Source organism: Molothrus aeneus, chromosome Z (genome assembly GCF_037042795.1).
Source record: "Molothrus aeneus isolate 106 chromosome Z, BPBGC_Maene_1.0, whole genome shotgun sequence".
In the NCBI taxonomy this organism is placed as follows: Eukaryota; Metazoa; Chordata; class Aves; order Passeriformes; family Icteridae; genus Molothrus; species Molothrus aeneus.
The window spans coordinates 13,819,874-13,838,432 of record NC_089680.1 but is presented as its reverse complement, the minus strand read 5'-3'; the positions used below and the strand labels follow the sequence as shown (position 1 = coordinate 13,838,432).

The following is an 18,559-nucleotide window of genomic DNA, read 5'->3' as shown; positions in this document are numbered from 1 at the left end:
CTTCACTTTAAAATAATTTTTTAAATTGTCAACATATATATCACCAACAAAGGTTTTACTAAAATTACCTCAAGCTATGCCCCCTGGACATTTTCAGGTTGGACATTGGGTGAATGTCTTCACAGAAGGGGTTATTAAACATCGGAATCCTCTGCTGAGGGAGGTGATGGAGTCACCATCCCTGGAGGTGTTCAAAAAGCAAGTGGACAGAGCACTCAGTGCCATGGTCTTGCTGACAAGGTGGTGATTGGTTCAAGTTTGGACTCGATGATTTTAGAGGTCTATGCCAGTTTAAATCATTCTGTGATTCTGCAAACATACTACAGGTGAACTGCCATCTTACTGGTTTATCCTCTTTTTTCTACTGACATTCATATCTCTGTATTTTCAGGTACAGTATTCTAGGTTTGTTACTTGGAAAAGAAAAAACCATGGCTTCCAACACATCAAACCCTGCTAACCATTTGCCATACTTCTTCGGTAATATCACACGTGAAGAAGCCGAGGAGTATCTGATGCAGGGAGGAGCAAATGATGGACTGTACTTGCTCCGCCAAAGCCGGAATTACCTGGGGGGCTTTGCCCTATCCTTGGCCCATGGAAGGAAGGTTCACCACTATACAATTGAGAGGGAGCTGAGTGGTTCCTATGCTATTGCAGGAGGCAGGTCGCATGCCAGTCCTGCTGAACTCATTAACTATCACTCAGGGGAAGCGGATGGCCTTATCTGTCTACTGAGAAAACCTTTCAACCGGCCGCCAGGTGTTGAACCCAAAACAGGACCCTTCGAAGATTTGAAAGAGAACCTCATCAGAGAGTATGTGAAGCAGACTTGGAATTTGCAGGTAAAACCAGACTGATCTTGCCATAAAGTAATCCGTGAGCTAGGAGAAAAAAAGATTGCAGTGTTTGTTTCCAGCTGTTGCTGCTGCTAGGTAGTATTTTTTCACAATGAAATCACAGCTGTTTGAGATTTAACTGTGAGGGGTTTTTCTCCCCAGTACATGCAGTAACTTTGTGATAAGTGTAGTTTTCCTGAAATTTAAGCCCTTAGAATTTCTACAGTGTCCTGGTCTAGCATAATCTTATCTACCTCTGCACTAATATATGCCATCAGATTTTGACCAAAAATTAATCCCTGTAATGAACAATATACAGAAGTGGTTTGTCTCATTGCTTTTAATTCTGATTTGTTATGGATTGTTAGGCAGGCAGGCATGGTGACATGATGACTTGTTGTACATCTTACTCTCTTAGTTGGCCTTGTTTCTGTGATGCTAATTTATGTCCAAAACAGAAATTGTTCCAGAAGGAGAACAGTTTCTACAGTCCGGAGCACTGCATCTTCAGTGCTGCAGGGGTCAAACAGGAATTTTCCATGTGGAGGACAGATGTTGGATTTTTTCCTGGGAATGACTATGAAGAAGCCATTCTTAACATGGAAACACTGGTGTAGGAGGCTGCAAAAAGAGTATTATTTCACCTTGCTTACCTTTATGAACTCATGAAGATACTCATGGTTCCTAATCTCTTTTGCTGCTAGCAGGTAACCCTATGAATTCTGCTCTGTAAAATATATGGAGCAAGCCCCAGCTGGGAAAACCTGAAACTTACACAACATTTTCTATAACTGCTGAGATTCACAGTGTCTTTTCTGATGAGTCTGAGCTCAATGTAGAGGGAAGTTGATGAGCTCTGGTTAAATGCTGGTGAAACTAGTGAGGGTTGCCCTCAGATTCTGAGCCCAATTTAGAAGTGGTAGGTTGTAGACAAGGTTAGAAATATCTAAGTTAATATTACTCTGAATAATTCACTCTAAAATGGGGACTGTTCTGTCTGGGAGAATTTGCATTGATGTCTTTGACATAGACATGCTGCAACAGTGCAAAGCACATTCGGTTTATTTTAGTATACTGCCATAGGATATGTAATTTGGAGGTATGTTTGAAAGCTCAGACTAACCCTAACTTCATTTAGCCATGTCTCATTACCGTAACAATATGACTTTTTTTAAGCTTAAATACTAATATATCAGTGGTTTTATTTACTGGTTAATTTTTCTTCTTTTTCTCAGAGGTAGAGGGAGAACCCTAGTTTTGTGATATGTTAGTTTCTGTTTTAAAATCTTTATAGCAACCAGGCCTTCACACACAACAAATATGTGCAGATTTTGGATGTCCCAAAAGCAGTCCCAAAAGACTGAGAGTCTACCTGTCATCTTTTTATTGCAGAAGATAGTTTGACTGTTTCACCGTGTTTTTACTGTTCTCTAGGGGCAGGCTCTTGAACAAGCTATCATTAGTCAAAAGCCTCAGCTGGAGAAGCTGATTGCCACTACAGCCCATGAGAAGATGCCATGGTTCCATGGGAGGATCTCTCGGGAGGAGTCAGAACACCGTATCCTCATCGGGTCGAGAAACAATGGAAAATTTCTGTGAGTTTCTTTTTCTGTGGTGTTGTTGTTTGCCTCCAGTATTACTGTACAGCTCTTTTGAATAAATCTCAAATGAGACTGTGCCCTAAAGCATGGTTCATCCACAGTGAGGGCACCCAGTTCAGCATCATTTACATGACATGATGCTTCCTACCCTCAAGTCCCTCACTTAACTAAAGATGGAAAACTATAACAAAACCTTGAAACATCTGCAGGGGTGTCCACTAGGACCTGCTGGCACCTGTTGTGACCAGCCCAGGGCAACCCCTGGCCTTTGCAGCCCCACTGTCAAAGCCTGACCACCTGCACCCAATACACAGGCTTCTTAAACTGGTACAATTAGAGACAAGCTCCCTATGTTAGCAGCTGTTGGGATCTGTATCTGTCACGTCTCCCAGGGACAATGGTAGTGCTGTGTTTTGTAGTTAAGCAATAAAATGACCACTTCTACCTTGACAGCACTATTTTGTGTCTGGTGCTTACCCTCTGCATTTACCGAGCCTGATGATCTTTTGTTTTCTGAGCACAAATGTGGCATTAGGATAGTGACTGACAGCCATCAGGGACTAGAGAGAGCCAGGGGTTTGTTTGGAGAGTCCTCATTTGAAAAATACCAGTGTTTTAACAGAGCTGTCTTTTGTCACTCCCACCCCCACCCAGAAAGTATTTATATCATGATAAAAAATTTGAAAAATTAGGCTTAAAAGTCTAGCCACATAAGGATCACTTGGAACTGTATAATTTTTGAGGGAAATTTCATCACCTACCTATGTAGTTTTCATTAGCACTCAGCCTTTGGCTTTTTTTAGAGGTAGTCCAAAATTAAACACCACAATTAAGTGCAGGAAGGATATGGTTCTTCAGTACCAATTCTTTCACTTTACTGTTTCTCTGTACTTATGCCATACTAATTGCTAATGTGGGTGCAACCCTTGCGTATTTCCATTGTTTCAGTCTTAGTAGACAGGAACCAGCAACTCCTTTAAATCCAATTCCCAGTAGAGTGAATTCCTACGAGGTTTTAACCACAAATGCTTGGACTGTAGTGACATCTCATTTCTTGAGCTCTCTTTCCTCAGTAGTTGAGGTTTTTGTGTTTCATAGCCAGTCTCACCCAAGTAGCCATGCATGCCTGTTTTCAGCCTGGTATTCCCTATTGGTGGGGACCACATCCAGAGGGGTCTTACTCAGTTGCTTCGGCTGCCATGTGTAACAAAACATTGTAATAAGCTTGTCACAGATTTTGTCATACTTGTAGTAAAAAAAAAAAAAAACTGTTACAAAAGTTAAAAAAATTTGTGGAGCCAGATGTATATCTTTCTGCTGAATAGGAGTTCAGAGGATTTGATGAACATAGCTGCTGTTACCAATTACCAGCCCAACATCACCACACAACCTCTCCTTTTTCTTGCCCTGTGATTTTGCTAGTTTCTTCTCCTACTTTTTAGACAGAAAGTCCAGTACTTGAAACAAAAAGCAATCCTTTCTTTTAATGACAATTTTATACCTAAAAATATATTGCTTTTTTGCTTTCCGTTTCAACACCTTATCAAACCAACTTTGTATCATCTGAGTCATGATGTTGATCATGTATTAAAACTGGCAGCTTTTCCAGTTTCCCTCAGGCACATATTGGTTCCTCTGTAGCCAAAGTACTTCTCTTTGGGGAAAAGGGGGTGGGGGGACGCACAGGGAAGGAATCTAGTTTTTCTTCAAAGAAAAGAATCCACTAGCTAGCATTTATTAACAAGAGGGATAGGTTTTGGAGTAAGGGAGTGAAATTTTCTAATAGACTTGACATTTTCAGCCTCTATTATAAACACTAGTCTCTTTTTAATCTTCTATAAGCAGTCCTACTGCTTTGACTGGAAATATTTTCCCAGCATTTTCCTATGTTCTTTAAAGATGGCCTAGGAGGCATTTTTGATACTCTTTGCAGTGACATGTTCAATCAGTTGTGGGGGAGCATTCAGACCTTCTCCCATGAGACTGGATATGTCAATGGGTCCATATTTACATAGTTTTGATGGAACTTGGGTGGCTACTTTCACACTGGGAGGAGAAGCTCATAGAGGAGAAAATGCTAATTTTAAGGCTCTGTTTAAATCACGAGAACTGCCATTGGAGCTTAAATAATATGAATTGCTAGTGTGTTGATTTTGGATATCTGTTATCAAGGACAAGACTGATTACTTCTGCATCTGTAGGATGCTCTCTGATGTATTAATTTTTCTTGCACAACCTTCCTATGTGGCCATTTTAGAATGCAGTGGCCACTCAGCTGCCATTTGCTCCTATGGTCTCAGGGAAGACACAGGGAGAGTATCCCATAGTTCAGTAGCCAGTGCAGCAAGAGAAATAATGTGGTGTTCATTTGTGTTGAAATCAGTTATTCTACATTGCTGAGCCATTCTAGCTCTCAGACCCAAACACTTAGAGGCTCATCACAAATAACAAAAGAACTGTCTAATTTAGAGACGTTTATTGCTTTCAGCAGTGGGTTGCCTAACATAGGTTTGCTCAGCAGGTGTTGAGAAATAACCACTCATTTCTGGCTAACCAAAGCAGAAGCAGCAAAACTGTTGAGTGTGAGTGTGGTGCATTGTTTTATATTTCAGGCACAGACATCACAGTTTTACTTACCCAGCAGCAGTGCTTGCCAGAATATTTTGTACATCTGTGGATTGAAGGCTTTGAAGTTGTGACTGTGAGTTAGTGTTTTTCTAACATTGGTCAAGATAATTAAGCCCAGTAGCTGACTGAAAAGTAAAACTTTCAAACATGTAAGTCTAAGAGATATTTGCTTGTTGTAGGAGTTGGAACGTGGGAACAAAGAGAGGAGCTAAATTTTTTAAGAGATTAGGTAAACCTGAGGTTATTTAACAAGTCCATGAGTGAATACTTGTATGTGACAAAAATCAAATTGTTTATTATGGAGAAAATAATAAATCTTAGAAGGATATAATATTTTATATATTATATAAAAATAAATATTTTTAACAAGAGTCTCCAAAACTTCATTACACTAGAAATTTGCTATCCATCTGACATACCTACCTTAAAGCAAAATCCAATACAGCAGTCTGTGTAATAATACAACTAACATGTAGATTTCTTTAGCATTGCTATGCAAGATTATCAAATCTATAATTATTTTTAATGGTTTAAATATTTAAATAGTAGAAAAGATTCCTGACTGCAGTTCAAAATATCATGAGTAGCGCCATAAAAATAACATTACAATGCATCCAAGGAAAAATTCTGAGCTAAATGCGGATGTTTTACCAGGAGTTTTCAAAGATCTATTAAAAGTTTTTTTCATGGCTTAAAAGTCAGTAAAGTATGTATGTGGATGCTAGAGTTTGTTTTCAAAACCAAACACAGAAACCATGACATGAAATGGGAAGTATTTTCTACCTCTTCTGTGAAGAATGTTTATGTAAGATTGCCACTCTAGGCACAAACTTTGGGGGGAAAAAAATAGCAGCGGAACAGCAGTAAAATATTTCTAAAATTATCTGAAAAGAAACTGAAAATAGAGAACTTTATGTCTGAATCCCGACTTAACTACACTAACACTTTTACATTCTATATTGGGTGATGGTTCTTGACCAAACTTCTGGGGTTTATTACATTTTGTCTGGTAGGGAACATTGATCATAGATTAAACTGTTAATATTGATAATACTTTTATTAATATTGCAATAGTATTTTATTAATAATGTATCATTAAATATTTATAATATTGTTCATATCTATGTGAGTTCATGCATGCATATGTGGAAGAGTTGAAAAATAAATTATAACTTCACTTAAAGCAAACAGCAGAAGAGTTAGTTTCCTCTGCAGTTTCACATAAGAAAGGCCTCTGGTATGTGGCATGGGTTGGCATATCTTGCCATCAGTAATGAACACATAAGTTATACAAGCATGTGATCTTGCATATGCATTCAAAACCAGGAGTTATGGAGTTGGAGGAGAATAAAGAATATTCAGAAATACTGGTAAACTTAAAAATTCAGTATTAGGGAAATTGTGAGTGAAGGCATTGCAAATTAGCAGTTTAGTCTATATAAACTTTTTACCTGTATTCATGGCTGTATGTAGTTCACATAAAATATGAACAATTGTGTAAAATGAAAGTAGAAAACTATTTTGGTGTCATATGAGTGTCTTCAGTTAGTAATGAGAACATTAAAGAGGACAAATCTGATTTAGACTATTATAATGAGCCACAGTAATATGCCATATCATGGCATTCCATGACAACTAGAAACTAAACTGTCTCTTATGTGTCACAATACTTAGTACTAGTAACAACATTTCAAAATAATAAGCTTTGAAGTGCAGTTGTCTGTAACAGTTTTATTGTCTTTTGTCTGACCAAAGATTTTTGCTTCTGGGATATGTAGCAGTATATATTTACACTAATATTGCTGCCTTCTTCTAGGAGTTTGCTGCTACCAGACTGCATACTGAGCTAGGTCATTTTTCTGACCATACAGAGAATTCTTAAGATAATTCTATCAGTATTAACTTTCTATCTATAAAAGGGACCGGACATTGTTGACATCATAGAAGATGAAAACAATCCTATTAAATGTGACCCTCATTCAGGGACATTAATTAATGATGAAATTCCTCTTGAAAGTGCCAAGGAGTTGCTAGGCTTAGACGAGCTATAAAAGACCATAAAAGCTTTTCAAGATAAATGATAATACACAGACATTGAACTGTGTTTCTGGAGGTGCTGTCTTCCTCTCCACAGCAGCCTGGATGGTGTGCATGACTCTTTGGGAGAGCTCTTTACTGATCTTCAGTTAGGTACATGTTGGGTGCCACTTGCAGACCACCGCAGCAGAGCTGTGGCCTCTCAAGACAGGTTCTGCACTGGGTGCTTCAGCCACAGAGTGGGTCTAAGGTGTGAAGAAAAGCTGTGACCTAGCTGAGAGAGCTGTACTAAGGTCTTCTATTTCAGGTGCAGTTTTACTGCAGAGCTGTTTATTAGGGGTTTCGTGGAGCATGATGTATTTTGCTGCCATGGTGAAGTCAACTAAATAGACTAATTTGATGCAATCCTCACAAAATTATTTTGTAACTGTGCAGCAGACTCACCAGGAGATGAATTTTTAGGATCCATTGTAGATAGCAATAGTGTGAAGCTGAGATATCTCCTAAATTCTGTAGCGTTCTGACATTTCTGAAACAGCTTTGAATGTGTTAGCGAACAGGGGAGAAGAAATGATGCAAATGAAGACAGCAGTCAATCCACTTTGCCGTTTATGTAATTCTTTTACAGATGGCGCCAAGTTCATTTCTTATTACCCGCAAACTTGGAACATATGCAATGTGCAGCAGATCTTTGAAGTGATAATGAGTACCCATGTTGTTAATAGCATTACCAGAGAGATGGCCATGGAGAGAGAGAGCAAGACAAACAGGGAATGGCTGGAGCCCAATCAGCAGTGGGGAATGTCAATATCTCTGGCATCAACAAAGCTGTAATTGCTGAGAAGGCAAAGCAATGCCAAGAATAAACTTTAGTATGCCTTTGGATTCAGAAGCAAGAATAATTTCACACCATTCCTAAAGCAAGCATTTTGCTTGTTTATTTTCTTCATAATTCTCCACTGCAGAATGCTGTGAATTCTGTTTTTTTACACAGTCAATGAGGCATATTGTGGTAGCAATTTATTTCTTTGACCCTCAGGGATATTTTTCTTTAGAAAGAGAGGGATCATTTGGGTTTTCAGATGGAAACAGAAAAAATTGGGACATTGTTCTTTTTGCTTCGAAATGAAAATACCAAAGGAAAGAATGGATAGCTATTTACACGGACTGTAATAATACTCCAAATTGTTATTGGTTGCTGTCTAGGTTACATTCCCAAAACCACAAAAAAATACTCAAACACACATTGCATGAAGTATAAAATCAATACCTAAATATTCTCTGCATTGCATCAGGTAACAGTTTTAATTTCTACATTCCTTATTCTGCTGTTTTAAAAATGTATGTCACAAAAAAATCTAGATACCTTGGCACTTCTCTAATATAGCTTTGTGGCTATGTACTCAAATCTGTTCTCAGTGAAGTTGTTCATAGTCTGATGAATTCAGTGGATGAAACAACACTTGTTTATTTACAGGTGTTTATTATCTTTATGTTTTTCTTTCTGGACATTTGCAATTCTCTGCAATAGCATGAAATGGAAGACGAGGTGATACCTCACTGCTGGCTTCCTTCCTTGCCAAAATTCTTCAATGAAGGCCTTTTTATTTAGCAGTTTTTATTGAAGAACAGTTAATATTGTGTTTCATTTCAGAGCCCTTTAAAGCAGAGAGTGCATTTGGAATTTTGATTTTTTTTTTTTTAATTAACATTCCGGAATTTGTTACTTTCCATGCAAGGAAAGTTCCATATATGAGGGGAGCTCCCAGATCTAAAGTGAAGGCCCTGGGTAATGCAGGCAGTACCATCAAGATGTGAAACTTTTCTGTCCGTTCCAAGAAGTTTCAGGTTACAACCTTTAAGTTTGAATAGCATTTGCCTTTTATTCTATTTTTTACAGCAGCTGTTGACATAGAACGGGATACTGTTACCCAGCTGCAGTTCTGGAGGCTTAGCCTAACCTAGACAGCTATTATCACAGTCTGCAAAACCAAAGTGAAATTGTGAAATGTGGCTTGGGGCAATCCATGTCACACAGTAAGGGTTCAGTTTGCCAAAACTAAGACTTAAGCTGTCAATTCAATGCACTTGACACTTCTGCCTTTCAGACGTATTTAGAAAAATGGTAGTATCTTCTGGTTTCATGTTTTGTGGGGATCCAGGTTGTGTACCTCTTGATTTTATCTTTTGTAGGGATCTAGGTTGTGCTGGAGTTGACTGACTACCGTTTAAAACCCACCTGCTCCTATTGCATAACCCTAAGGGAGAAAGGGTCCCGTGGACCCTGACTGATCATGTGTTGGAATGGAGGTGTTTTCAGGATGTGCAGTGATAGAGCTGTCTGACAGAAGTTAACATGGCTGTAAGCTGCAGGTGGCTCCAGAGTTGTGTAGCTGTTTGGTTAGGGGAAGGAAAACCTCTGAAATGCAATTACAACCCTATAAACCTGAACTCCACCCCCAGTCCTGCACTGAAGAGTGATAGAGCTTTTTGGGTCTGTGCCATGGTCTTCAGAAATCAGGGCTCTCCCCTCCCATGGGTGCCTGTGCTCTCAAGAAATGTTTGCAATGCCTCTCCTGAGAGTAACAAGTCTTGGAAATGAGAACCAGTTTCAGTAGAACTGAATTGTATTGAAGCCTCCATTTCTTCCTGTGAAACATGAAGGATATTTGTTACTGAGAAACAATCCATTGCATTTTTAAAATCTTATTTGTGCTATTCTCAACAGAAGCCTGATTACAATGAAATGCCATTTGTTTGTGTTTTAGAAACAATGCCCTCTATTCTGAAATTATTTTTCTAAGCTTTATTTGCTTTGAGCAGGTCAGAGGAAAACTAAGTAAAAGTCACTCTTCATTGTAGCAGACCCTGTTGCTTTTCACTGGTCAGTCAGCGCAGGAAATCAGCATGCTGAGAAAACACCTATATGCCATGAAGAAACCACAATGTGTTTCAATTTGCTTTAGAGACTTACACAAGTTACTTTGGTGTCAGGAAAAAAAAAACTGACCCTACTTCCCTTTTCTTTTAGCCAGTGTCCTATTCACATCTTAGGCAACAAGAATCATTCTGTTTGAAGGAAAAAGCTACATAAGTAATTCAGGCAAAATACACTTTTACTTCAACCTTGAGAGAGTCAGCTGAGGAGAATACTTTAATACTTGCCTCTGCAATCTCCTGAGATATAACAGCAAGTACCAGTGTTGCACCAGCAAAGATTCTTAACACCTTAGTGAGTATTTACTGCTATAATTCTTTTCAAGGCTGCTCAAAAATTCAAGGGAGAGAAAGTAGATTTCTGTGCACACCAGAACAAGAAATGTTTTAGTGCTCCAGAATCTAAGCTTTTCATTAAAAAAAGAAAAAAAACAGTCAGTTTTATTCTAACTCTATTGCTGTCACATTGTCAGCTGTCAGTCAGCATGGAAGCCTGACTGAAAGAAAAAGCCTTCTTTCCAAACTCAGAAATGTTGCACCAACTGTGTTGGAGGTAGTAACAGACTCCCATCTATTCTGCATCCAGTAATCAGAATATGCTGGTCTCAGTGTCAGCTAGCCCTGAGTACACACATAACAACTCTGTCATGCTTTATAGGCATCTCAGAGGGCACACATAGGTCTCCTGGAAGGAGGAGATCATCCTACCTATGAATTTTAGACAAAGTTTTTATATTACATTTGGCAGTCTCTCCGTGATGAAGTTTAGATGAGATATGTACACTTCAATACCATGTTAAGTTTCATATGAATTTTATGTAAAATCTGCAACAAAACATTAATGTCTTTCCTGAAATAATAAGAATTAATGATTACAGAAATATATTATTTTCTTTAAATTCCCAGCCACACAGCAAGCTATTTCAAACACAAATATTTTGCCTTTTCACATTACATTCTTTTAATATTTTATCTTCGATTCTTACTGTCATCTCTTTATTTCAAAATAAAAGATACAAGAGAGGTGAGCCAGTACTGCAAAACCTTTTAAATGCATATTTGCCTCAAGAGTGCTTTATGCAGTGTACAGTGTTCTGTAGCTGCCTTACAGTGCCTTACATAATTGATTTTTTGTTTTCATCTGTTGCCTTTTTGGAAGAAAAAAAAAGAGAAACTTTAGTCAATTAACCTGAAAGTTAATTACACTAAGAAATAAATTAAAAGCTTAACAAAATGTTTTCAGAGGTTGCAGTGCTGATTTTGTTTTGGTTTTAATTCAGAAGCTTTAAGGAAAGGGTAAATAGAAAAGAATGTTCATTCCTGGTAAATCCTGAAAGTCTTTCTTATTTCTACAGTATCCGAGAAAGGGATAGCAATGGTTCCTATGCCCTGTGCCTACTGAATGATGGAAAAGTACTGCACTATCGTATTGACAGAGATAAGACAGGAAAACTCTCCATACCAGATGGAAAAAGATTTGACACCTTGTGGCAGGTCTGTTAAATTTATGTCACGTGGATATCTGTCATCACATTTCTATATAACTGACCAACTGACCAACGTTGTTTTATTTTGCCCTGTGACAATAGTCTTTGGCTAAAACCAACATGTTTTGGCAGGTTATTTGTCAAATGTTTCCAATATTGTGTGGTTTCTGTATATGAAGAAAATATATGTTGATATAGAAAGCTATGTGAGTGTAGAGAGTTTAATAATTTTTAAATGTGATGTTGCAGCCTGGCGGAGTTCAAAACTGTGATTTTTATTAATTATATTATTAGGTGAACATTCTCTAGAATAACAATCCATTCACATTTGCAAGTAACCATTTTCAATAATGGATATGCTTGGTTTAGTCTTTTGCTAATGTCATTTATGACAGCAACAACAGAATTCTAGCAAGCAAAAAGAGGATGGTTTAAGGTGTTGCACACATAATTCAGTCTTTAGCTTTGAAATTCTCTACCATCAAGTCTGGTAAAGCATGGCTTGCTGAGGCTTACCACCCTAATATGTCTGGATCCTGGTAAAGATTAAACAATGAAGAAGTCCATAGCTGACTATGCCATAGTTGATACTAAAACTGAATACTGGTGAAATTACTGTGTAAATTGAAAATACTAAGGGAATTGAAATCCCTGCAGAAATCTCTTATGTCCTCCTGCTTAAAAATCTATTAAAATGAGTTAAGTGAGTCACAGATCTAAAATATGAATCTTTGCTTGCATATATTAATTCTTAGGTTTTTTGTATTTCTTTCCTGATGTCACTAGAGATTAAAAAGCAGCTCTACTATCTTACAGTTTTTGTGAACTGTGAACATGCCTGCAACTCTTATGCTCACAGACCTTCTCCTTTATACCCAAAGGGAAAATATCAGTAACAAACCTGTAAAAGATGATGTGGGGAGGACAATCCAGGAGCACAAATGGTCACAACTACTGGTGCTACATTTATTAACTGTGCACATCCCATTGCAATTCTGAGGTCCAGAGAAAGCATTGCATATTAAGGCAATTCTTGCATTGTAATTATCCCCAAAAATTTAAAAAAAAAAAAAAAAAAAAAAAAGGAGTGGGGGGAAATACTGACCCATCACATTGTACATTTATTCACAAGGTTACTTCAGAAACATGCACCCCTGCTAAATAGAAATAAAGCAAATAACATGGGCAGTAAAGATTTGTGGTATTCCATGGTCATTTGTTGTAATATAGATCAGCTATTGTAAATATGCACACTTTTCTAAAGAGACAGTATATTTAATTAATATATTTAATACCACCCTCATATTTTCTTATCTTTTTCTCTCATTATTTCTTTTTTTTCCCTCCCCTCTCATTTTGCTAGTTAGTTGAGCATTACTCATACAAACCAGATGGATTATTAAGAGTTCTTACCATTCCTTGTCCACAACATGGCTCAGAAAATGGTGAGTTATTCCTATTATTTTTATATGTGTTAAAAGACATGATAATTATGATAAATGTGTGTGAATTTTTTCCACTTCCCATATAGGTGGGTGCAGATTTTCCACATTTTCAAATGAGGTAATATCTGCCAGACTGTGCATGATGGAAGTAATATCCTGTAGCTTAGGGCTACCAAGTGAAATTACTGCTGGATCTAAATTATTGTTAGATCAGAAATGTGCTTTGCTGCTGAAAGTGGTTGTGTGTGTTACTTGGACCACAGACTTGAACAAAGTGCTCTTCCCAGCACTGCTCCAGTGGTCCTTACTCCAAGCTGAAGCAGGCACAGCAGCAGTGCTGCTGCAGGAATTCATCATGGGTGCAATGAGTCATGCGCCCAGCAGGTGAGTTCCTGTGTTGGGGGGAGCAGGGCAGAACAAGGCACTGGCTGCACCCAACACTGAAAATGGGGTCAGAGAGCCATTCCTTGATAACTTGTGGGAAAGGAGGAGAAGAGGTGGGGGAAAGTGTCAGTGTTGGTTTTTATCCTGTTTCTTCTTTAATGTCATATCACACTGAAGAGACGTTGACCTCCCTCTTTCCCTGACCAAAAAGCGAAAAAAGATGGATCTGACTGATCTATGTCCAACTTGTGCTCTTCCAGAACTGGTTTTCTCTCTGTAAGGCCACCTTCTGTCATTCTAACTGGATGCCAGTGCTATGGTGAGAGGATTATAGAATAATAAAATATAATCATAGAACCATTTAGGTTAGAAAAGACACTAAGATCATCAAGTCCAACCCTGAAGTTTTTACATTTTCCATTCATTTGAATCACTACATGCTTTTTTCCACCATTATTTTCATTCTCCTTTGAATCATTTAGGCTCTGCACTTACTTTTGTCTCTGTGGCCAAAAGTACCAGAGTCTGCTGCATATAAGAGACAAAAGCAAAGAAGATGGTCCAAGAGAAATGCTGTAATGATATCTAAAAACTTCACAGTTGGTCCCCTCTGTAAAATTCTGTGTTCTTACACAAATTTTTCACCTTGCTCAGTATCATTTTACGTTTGATTCTTTTGCAGATAATGTTGGTTTTAATACTCATTCTTCTTCTGGAACACTTCCTAAGGTAAGTGAACATGGTGGTATAGCAGTAGCATTCATTTGAGGAGGATTACAGTCACGTACTGTTCTGGGAATCCTAATTCTTGGGTATTATTTCATCTGTGAGTTTATTTTTCTTGGGTTATAAACAGTGATTTGAAAAGAAACTTAACATTCTATCATAGTATTGCTTTCATCAGTGTTTTGGATGTGCTAATCATAATTTAATTTTTTGAATCTCTTTTATACATATGCATGTGATAAAACAGTATTTTACATAGGCAAGATGCCTCATTGATGGTCATATTCTATAATGTTGTATCAGCAACACTAGGAGGAGAGATACGACATTGCTTATGCTGTTCACTTTGAGAATCTTCTGACTGAAGCAGAAATGGAAGTTCAGTTTATTTTCATATTTGGTCTGTGAAGTTAACATCAGACTTTGCACAAGGGTTTCATTTCTTATGCACTGCTTTAGGGGTGATTCTTTCATCCACTCCATGAAGAGTGAGCAAGTCCAACTGTTACTAAATTGCCTAAGTTCTCAAAGTCCATTGACTACAGAAGCCATCTGAGGTGTGATACATCCACAGTATTACGTGATGCTGTGGATGTATCACACCTCAGATGGCGTGATTCTTTCCTTTATAAAGAATTGGAAATTAAGCAACCAAAATCAGTCCCTTTTAAATTAGAAATATTTTAAAATTTATTTCTTCTTTATTATTAATAATATTTTTAATTAGAAAATTAAATATGAAAATACAGCCTTGAGGTTTGGATCTGTGCCATTTACAAGGATGTCCATGAAGTTTAAGCACACAAGACCACGTGTGTATCATCTGGTATACATGCAGTTATAGAGATAGGGCAAACATATTTAGTGTGGTAATACTGTGTATGTTTCATAATATACACAGAAAAAATTCACAATATAAGTGTAAATCTAACTGCTGCTGCTTAACAATTGTCATGACAGCTAAAAAGAAAGTCACCAAAGCTAAGTGAAAGTGCATATTTTGCAAAGAGTGTACTGAAACATTTTCAGTTTAATTTTCAATATATTTGATATTTTGAATTTCTTAAAATTGAAATCTGAGTTTTGTGTTTTCTTTGGGACTTTTTAAAAATGAGCCTGCTAAATTACTTTCTTGTACTATAAACATAGAAAATGGAAAATTTTAAATAACTAATACTGTTTATGGAGCTCAAAAATTTCACTTAATATTTCCAGGTTCTCACAAATTAATACTTGTCTGTAAAAGCAGTGACTCATGAAGACTTTTTATATGCCTGAAATACAATTATTCAGATTACACAAAACCAAAAATTACGCCAGCTTGAAGAGAAGGAATACAATCACCAACATACAAACAGAATCTTATGTGGAAGATGTGCAATCTATCTTCATATTATTTACACCATGATAATTAAGATTTAGGAGTTTCTGACATTTTTAGTATACTGCATTGGGTTTTTTATCTGTGAAAATCATTGCTGAAATATGTAAATTGCAATAGTGAATTTTTGAATTGGGTATCAAAATAATTGTGATGAATTAGGGAAATGTCCTGTAAAAAATAAAAAGGGTGAGGCTCAGAAAAAAGTAGTACAAGATATTGCACTTTTAATAGTCAGATATAAATCACAGAAGAGCGGGCAGACACAGCTTTTCAGAGGATGTTATGCCTATGATGAATCAGGATGGGAACAAGAATGAGCAGCCACCATGCTGGTAGAGGAAAGGGAAACATCAATGTGTTTCCAGCTTGTTCGACTCTGGCAAGGTCTCAACTGAGAGACTTTCACCTGTTTTTGGCACTGCATGGAAGAATGTTTTCCAGGAGGAGATAATTCAGAGCAAGACAACAGGGATGATCATGACTTGTGAGAAAGGATTGATTATAATAAAGAAGCAAAGGAGAGAAAGTAGAGGAACAAAACATAATGACCAGTTCTAAGCAACAGTCTAACACTGGTGCTCCCATGCAGACCAATTTTTCAATATCTTTTTCATTTATATATATATTTATATATACATATATTGCAGCCTAAAATACAGTGATGCTAATCCAAAGCCTTAGTGGAATAGAATGCCCAAATCTGAAGTTGAATTTAAGAAGGTGCATGAAATGTAGAAGCAACTGCTGGATGATACGCAAATTGTCCAATTATTATCTGTATACTGTTGGTTATAAAAAAAAGATCTTGGAGTAAAATTTACACCAGGGACATAAATCTACATCAGATTTGTCCAATATTTGCTATTGTTCCATGGGCAAATTTGGAGTAAAAAAATGCTTAAATTTAATGTAACATGGACATCTCCTTCTTAGTCATACTAACATGCAAAAGAAGGGACTTTATGCTAAATGTCTGTATTGAAGGTAATTTTCCATGCAGAATATGTAGAGTTGCTTGTTCTTGCTTCTCCCAGAACATGCATGGACTGAGATGTTTCTTGCCTTTCACATGAGGCTCCATGGCTAGATTTAAGGTGATTTGACCCCTTACATTTTGTAAATTACTTCTTTCTCTTTGCAATCAATTTCATCTCAATTATATATTTAAACCAGCAGAGGAGCCTTTGAGTCTTTATTTCAGTTCTCAAGCTGATGACATTATAGTGAAACTGCCAAATTCTGGCCATTTCCCAAATTCTCCTCTTAACCTTTCTCAGTATTCTGTTTAGTCACAGACTTTTAGGTGGTAATAATAGACCTAAACTTAATGAGTACAGCCTAACTAACTAGTTGCTGTGCTTGATGAGGTATTCATCTCAACATAGATTTGTAGGTCTAATACAAATATGTGAGTTAAGCAGTATCATCATGACTACAGGTGATTGCTTTCCCAAGTGCTGGGAGATACTCTCGCTGAAAAAGTATAATGAGAACCATGCTCAGCTTGTGCAACAGAGCACTTGACCTCTTAGAGAATTTATCTACTTTCAAACTGCAACTAAGTAGTACTTCAGGTTTCATTTATTCCCAATATGGAAAGAAAATTTCATGAAGTAAAAGAAAATAGCTGACACAGTAACCTTTTTGAATATGCAGTATATGGAATTTTTATGTATCACAGCTATGAAGAATGTCAAGCATCAAAAAGGTTTCTGTTCTTCCAGTAGCATCTCAGGGACTACATGGCTGTCCTTAGTGTCTTGAAACAAAAGACATCTTTTTAATGTGAAATCAGAAATTTTATTTTAAAAGAAAACTAGGGAATATACCAACCCTAGCAATTAAAAAAGTTACCTTTTCAGAAAATAAGAAGTCCAAATGGGCTGTTAAAAAGTTCTGAGTATCTAAGTTCAAAGGCTGTTTCAAGTGACTGACAATGTGGCTCAGATTGTTGTTTTAGCTTTGGCATCAGACTAAATGTTTGAACAGTAAGTGCTCCATCTCAGTTTTTAATCGTCATGTATGATCTCTCAGTGACCCCTAAAAATGCTAATTTGCCACATTTAATTAAGTTAATGTGTTCTTGTAAAATATATTTGCATATCTTTCAAAGGTATCTTTATACAGAACATAAGTGTGTGCGTAAAATGTAAAGCCTGTTCCTTTTTGTTTGGAATTAATATTACCTAGCATGCTTTCTGCTTCAATAACCACAGTGTTTGTTGTTTGACCAAGGTGTGCTTCAAATTTTGCTTGATACGTTAGATACGTTACAATTAGGAAGTATTTCCAGACATGAAAGTTATCAACTCATTTCTAAATATGTTTGGGGGCTGGGGGAGAGGGACTAAAGTTCAGTGACAGAGGCAGGAGAAACATACAGTGTACTCCATAAATAAAGATCTGGATGAAGGGCAGTGCATTTGAATTTAAAAACTGCCTTATGGTATGTCTGCAAGTTCAGGATGGTTTGACAGTAATATAGATGAAATAAAATTTAATACTAAGATTTCCTGTACTGCATTTTTCTGATGCATCATATGTGTGTACTTGAAGGCAGAAGCAACAGAAAGTTTGGGAGTTTTTTTAGAGTGTTATGTTCTTTTAAAGTGTTTTTGTTTTGTGAAAAACCTTTAGCTATTTTCATGACACATTTACTGTTCCTCTTTGACATTGTGGTTTCTAGAGTTGGGCAGGAGGTGGAATTATCTCAAGACTCAAATCGTACACCTTCCCAAAGGCTGGCAGCAAAAAGGTGCCTCATATACTTTTTTTAGGTTTTTGACTGAGTTAAAAATACTTAAATTACTAATTTCACTCTCTTCTCCCCCTCTTTTCGCTTGCTGTCTTGTCTACTAACAATTAGATTGTTAAGATTTTGTCAGTTTTCTCTATCTATCCTAATCATCTGCGTAATTATGGGCTTGATGTTATAACTGAAGCAATGGGTTTGAAGGAGTTTTAAAAATAGAGGGACTCTTTTTTGTTTTTATTTCTGGCATACCAAAATAATGCAGATCTCAATATTTCTGCAAATGAAATGTGATAAAATATTTTTCAAAACCACTCAGTTATAACAAAATTATATTTC

General features: G+C 37.0%; 1 protein-coding gene across 2 annotated transcripts in view; it reads left to right on the top strand.

Moving 5' to 3' along the window:
- The first annotated feature begins 431 nt into the window (after positions 1-431).
- Positions 432-18,559, top strand: part of SYK (spleen associated tyrosine kinase) — a 30,227-nt gene continuing 12,099 nt past the window's right edge. Inside the window, exons 1-6 of one of the 2 annotated variants that reach the window (XM_066569176.1) lie at positions 432-845; positions 2,274-2,434; positions 11,398-11,536; positions 12,893-12,974; positions 14,041-14,087; positions 18,155-18,223. In XM_066569176.1, coding sequence (XP_066425273.1) covers positions 432-845; positions 2,274-2,434; positions 11,398-11,536; positions 12,893-12,974; positions 14,041-14,087; positions 18,155-18,223 — 912 coding nt within the window. The remainder of the gene's footprint in view (positions 846-2,273; positions 2,435-11,397; positions 11,537-12,892; positions 12,975-14,040; positions 14,088-18,154; positions 18,224-18,559) is intronic. The other variant, XM_066569177.1, reaches the window with a different exon arrangement.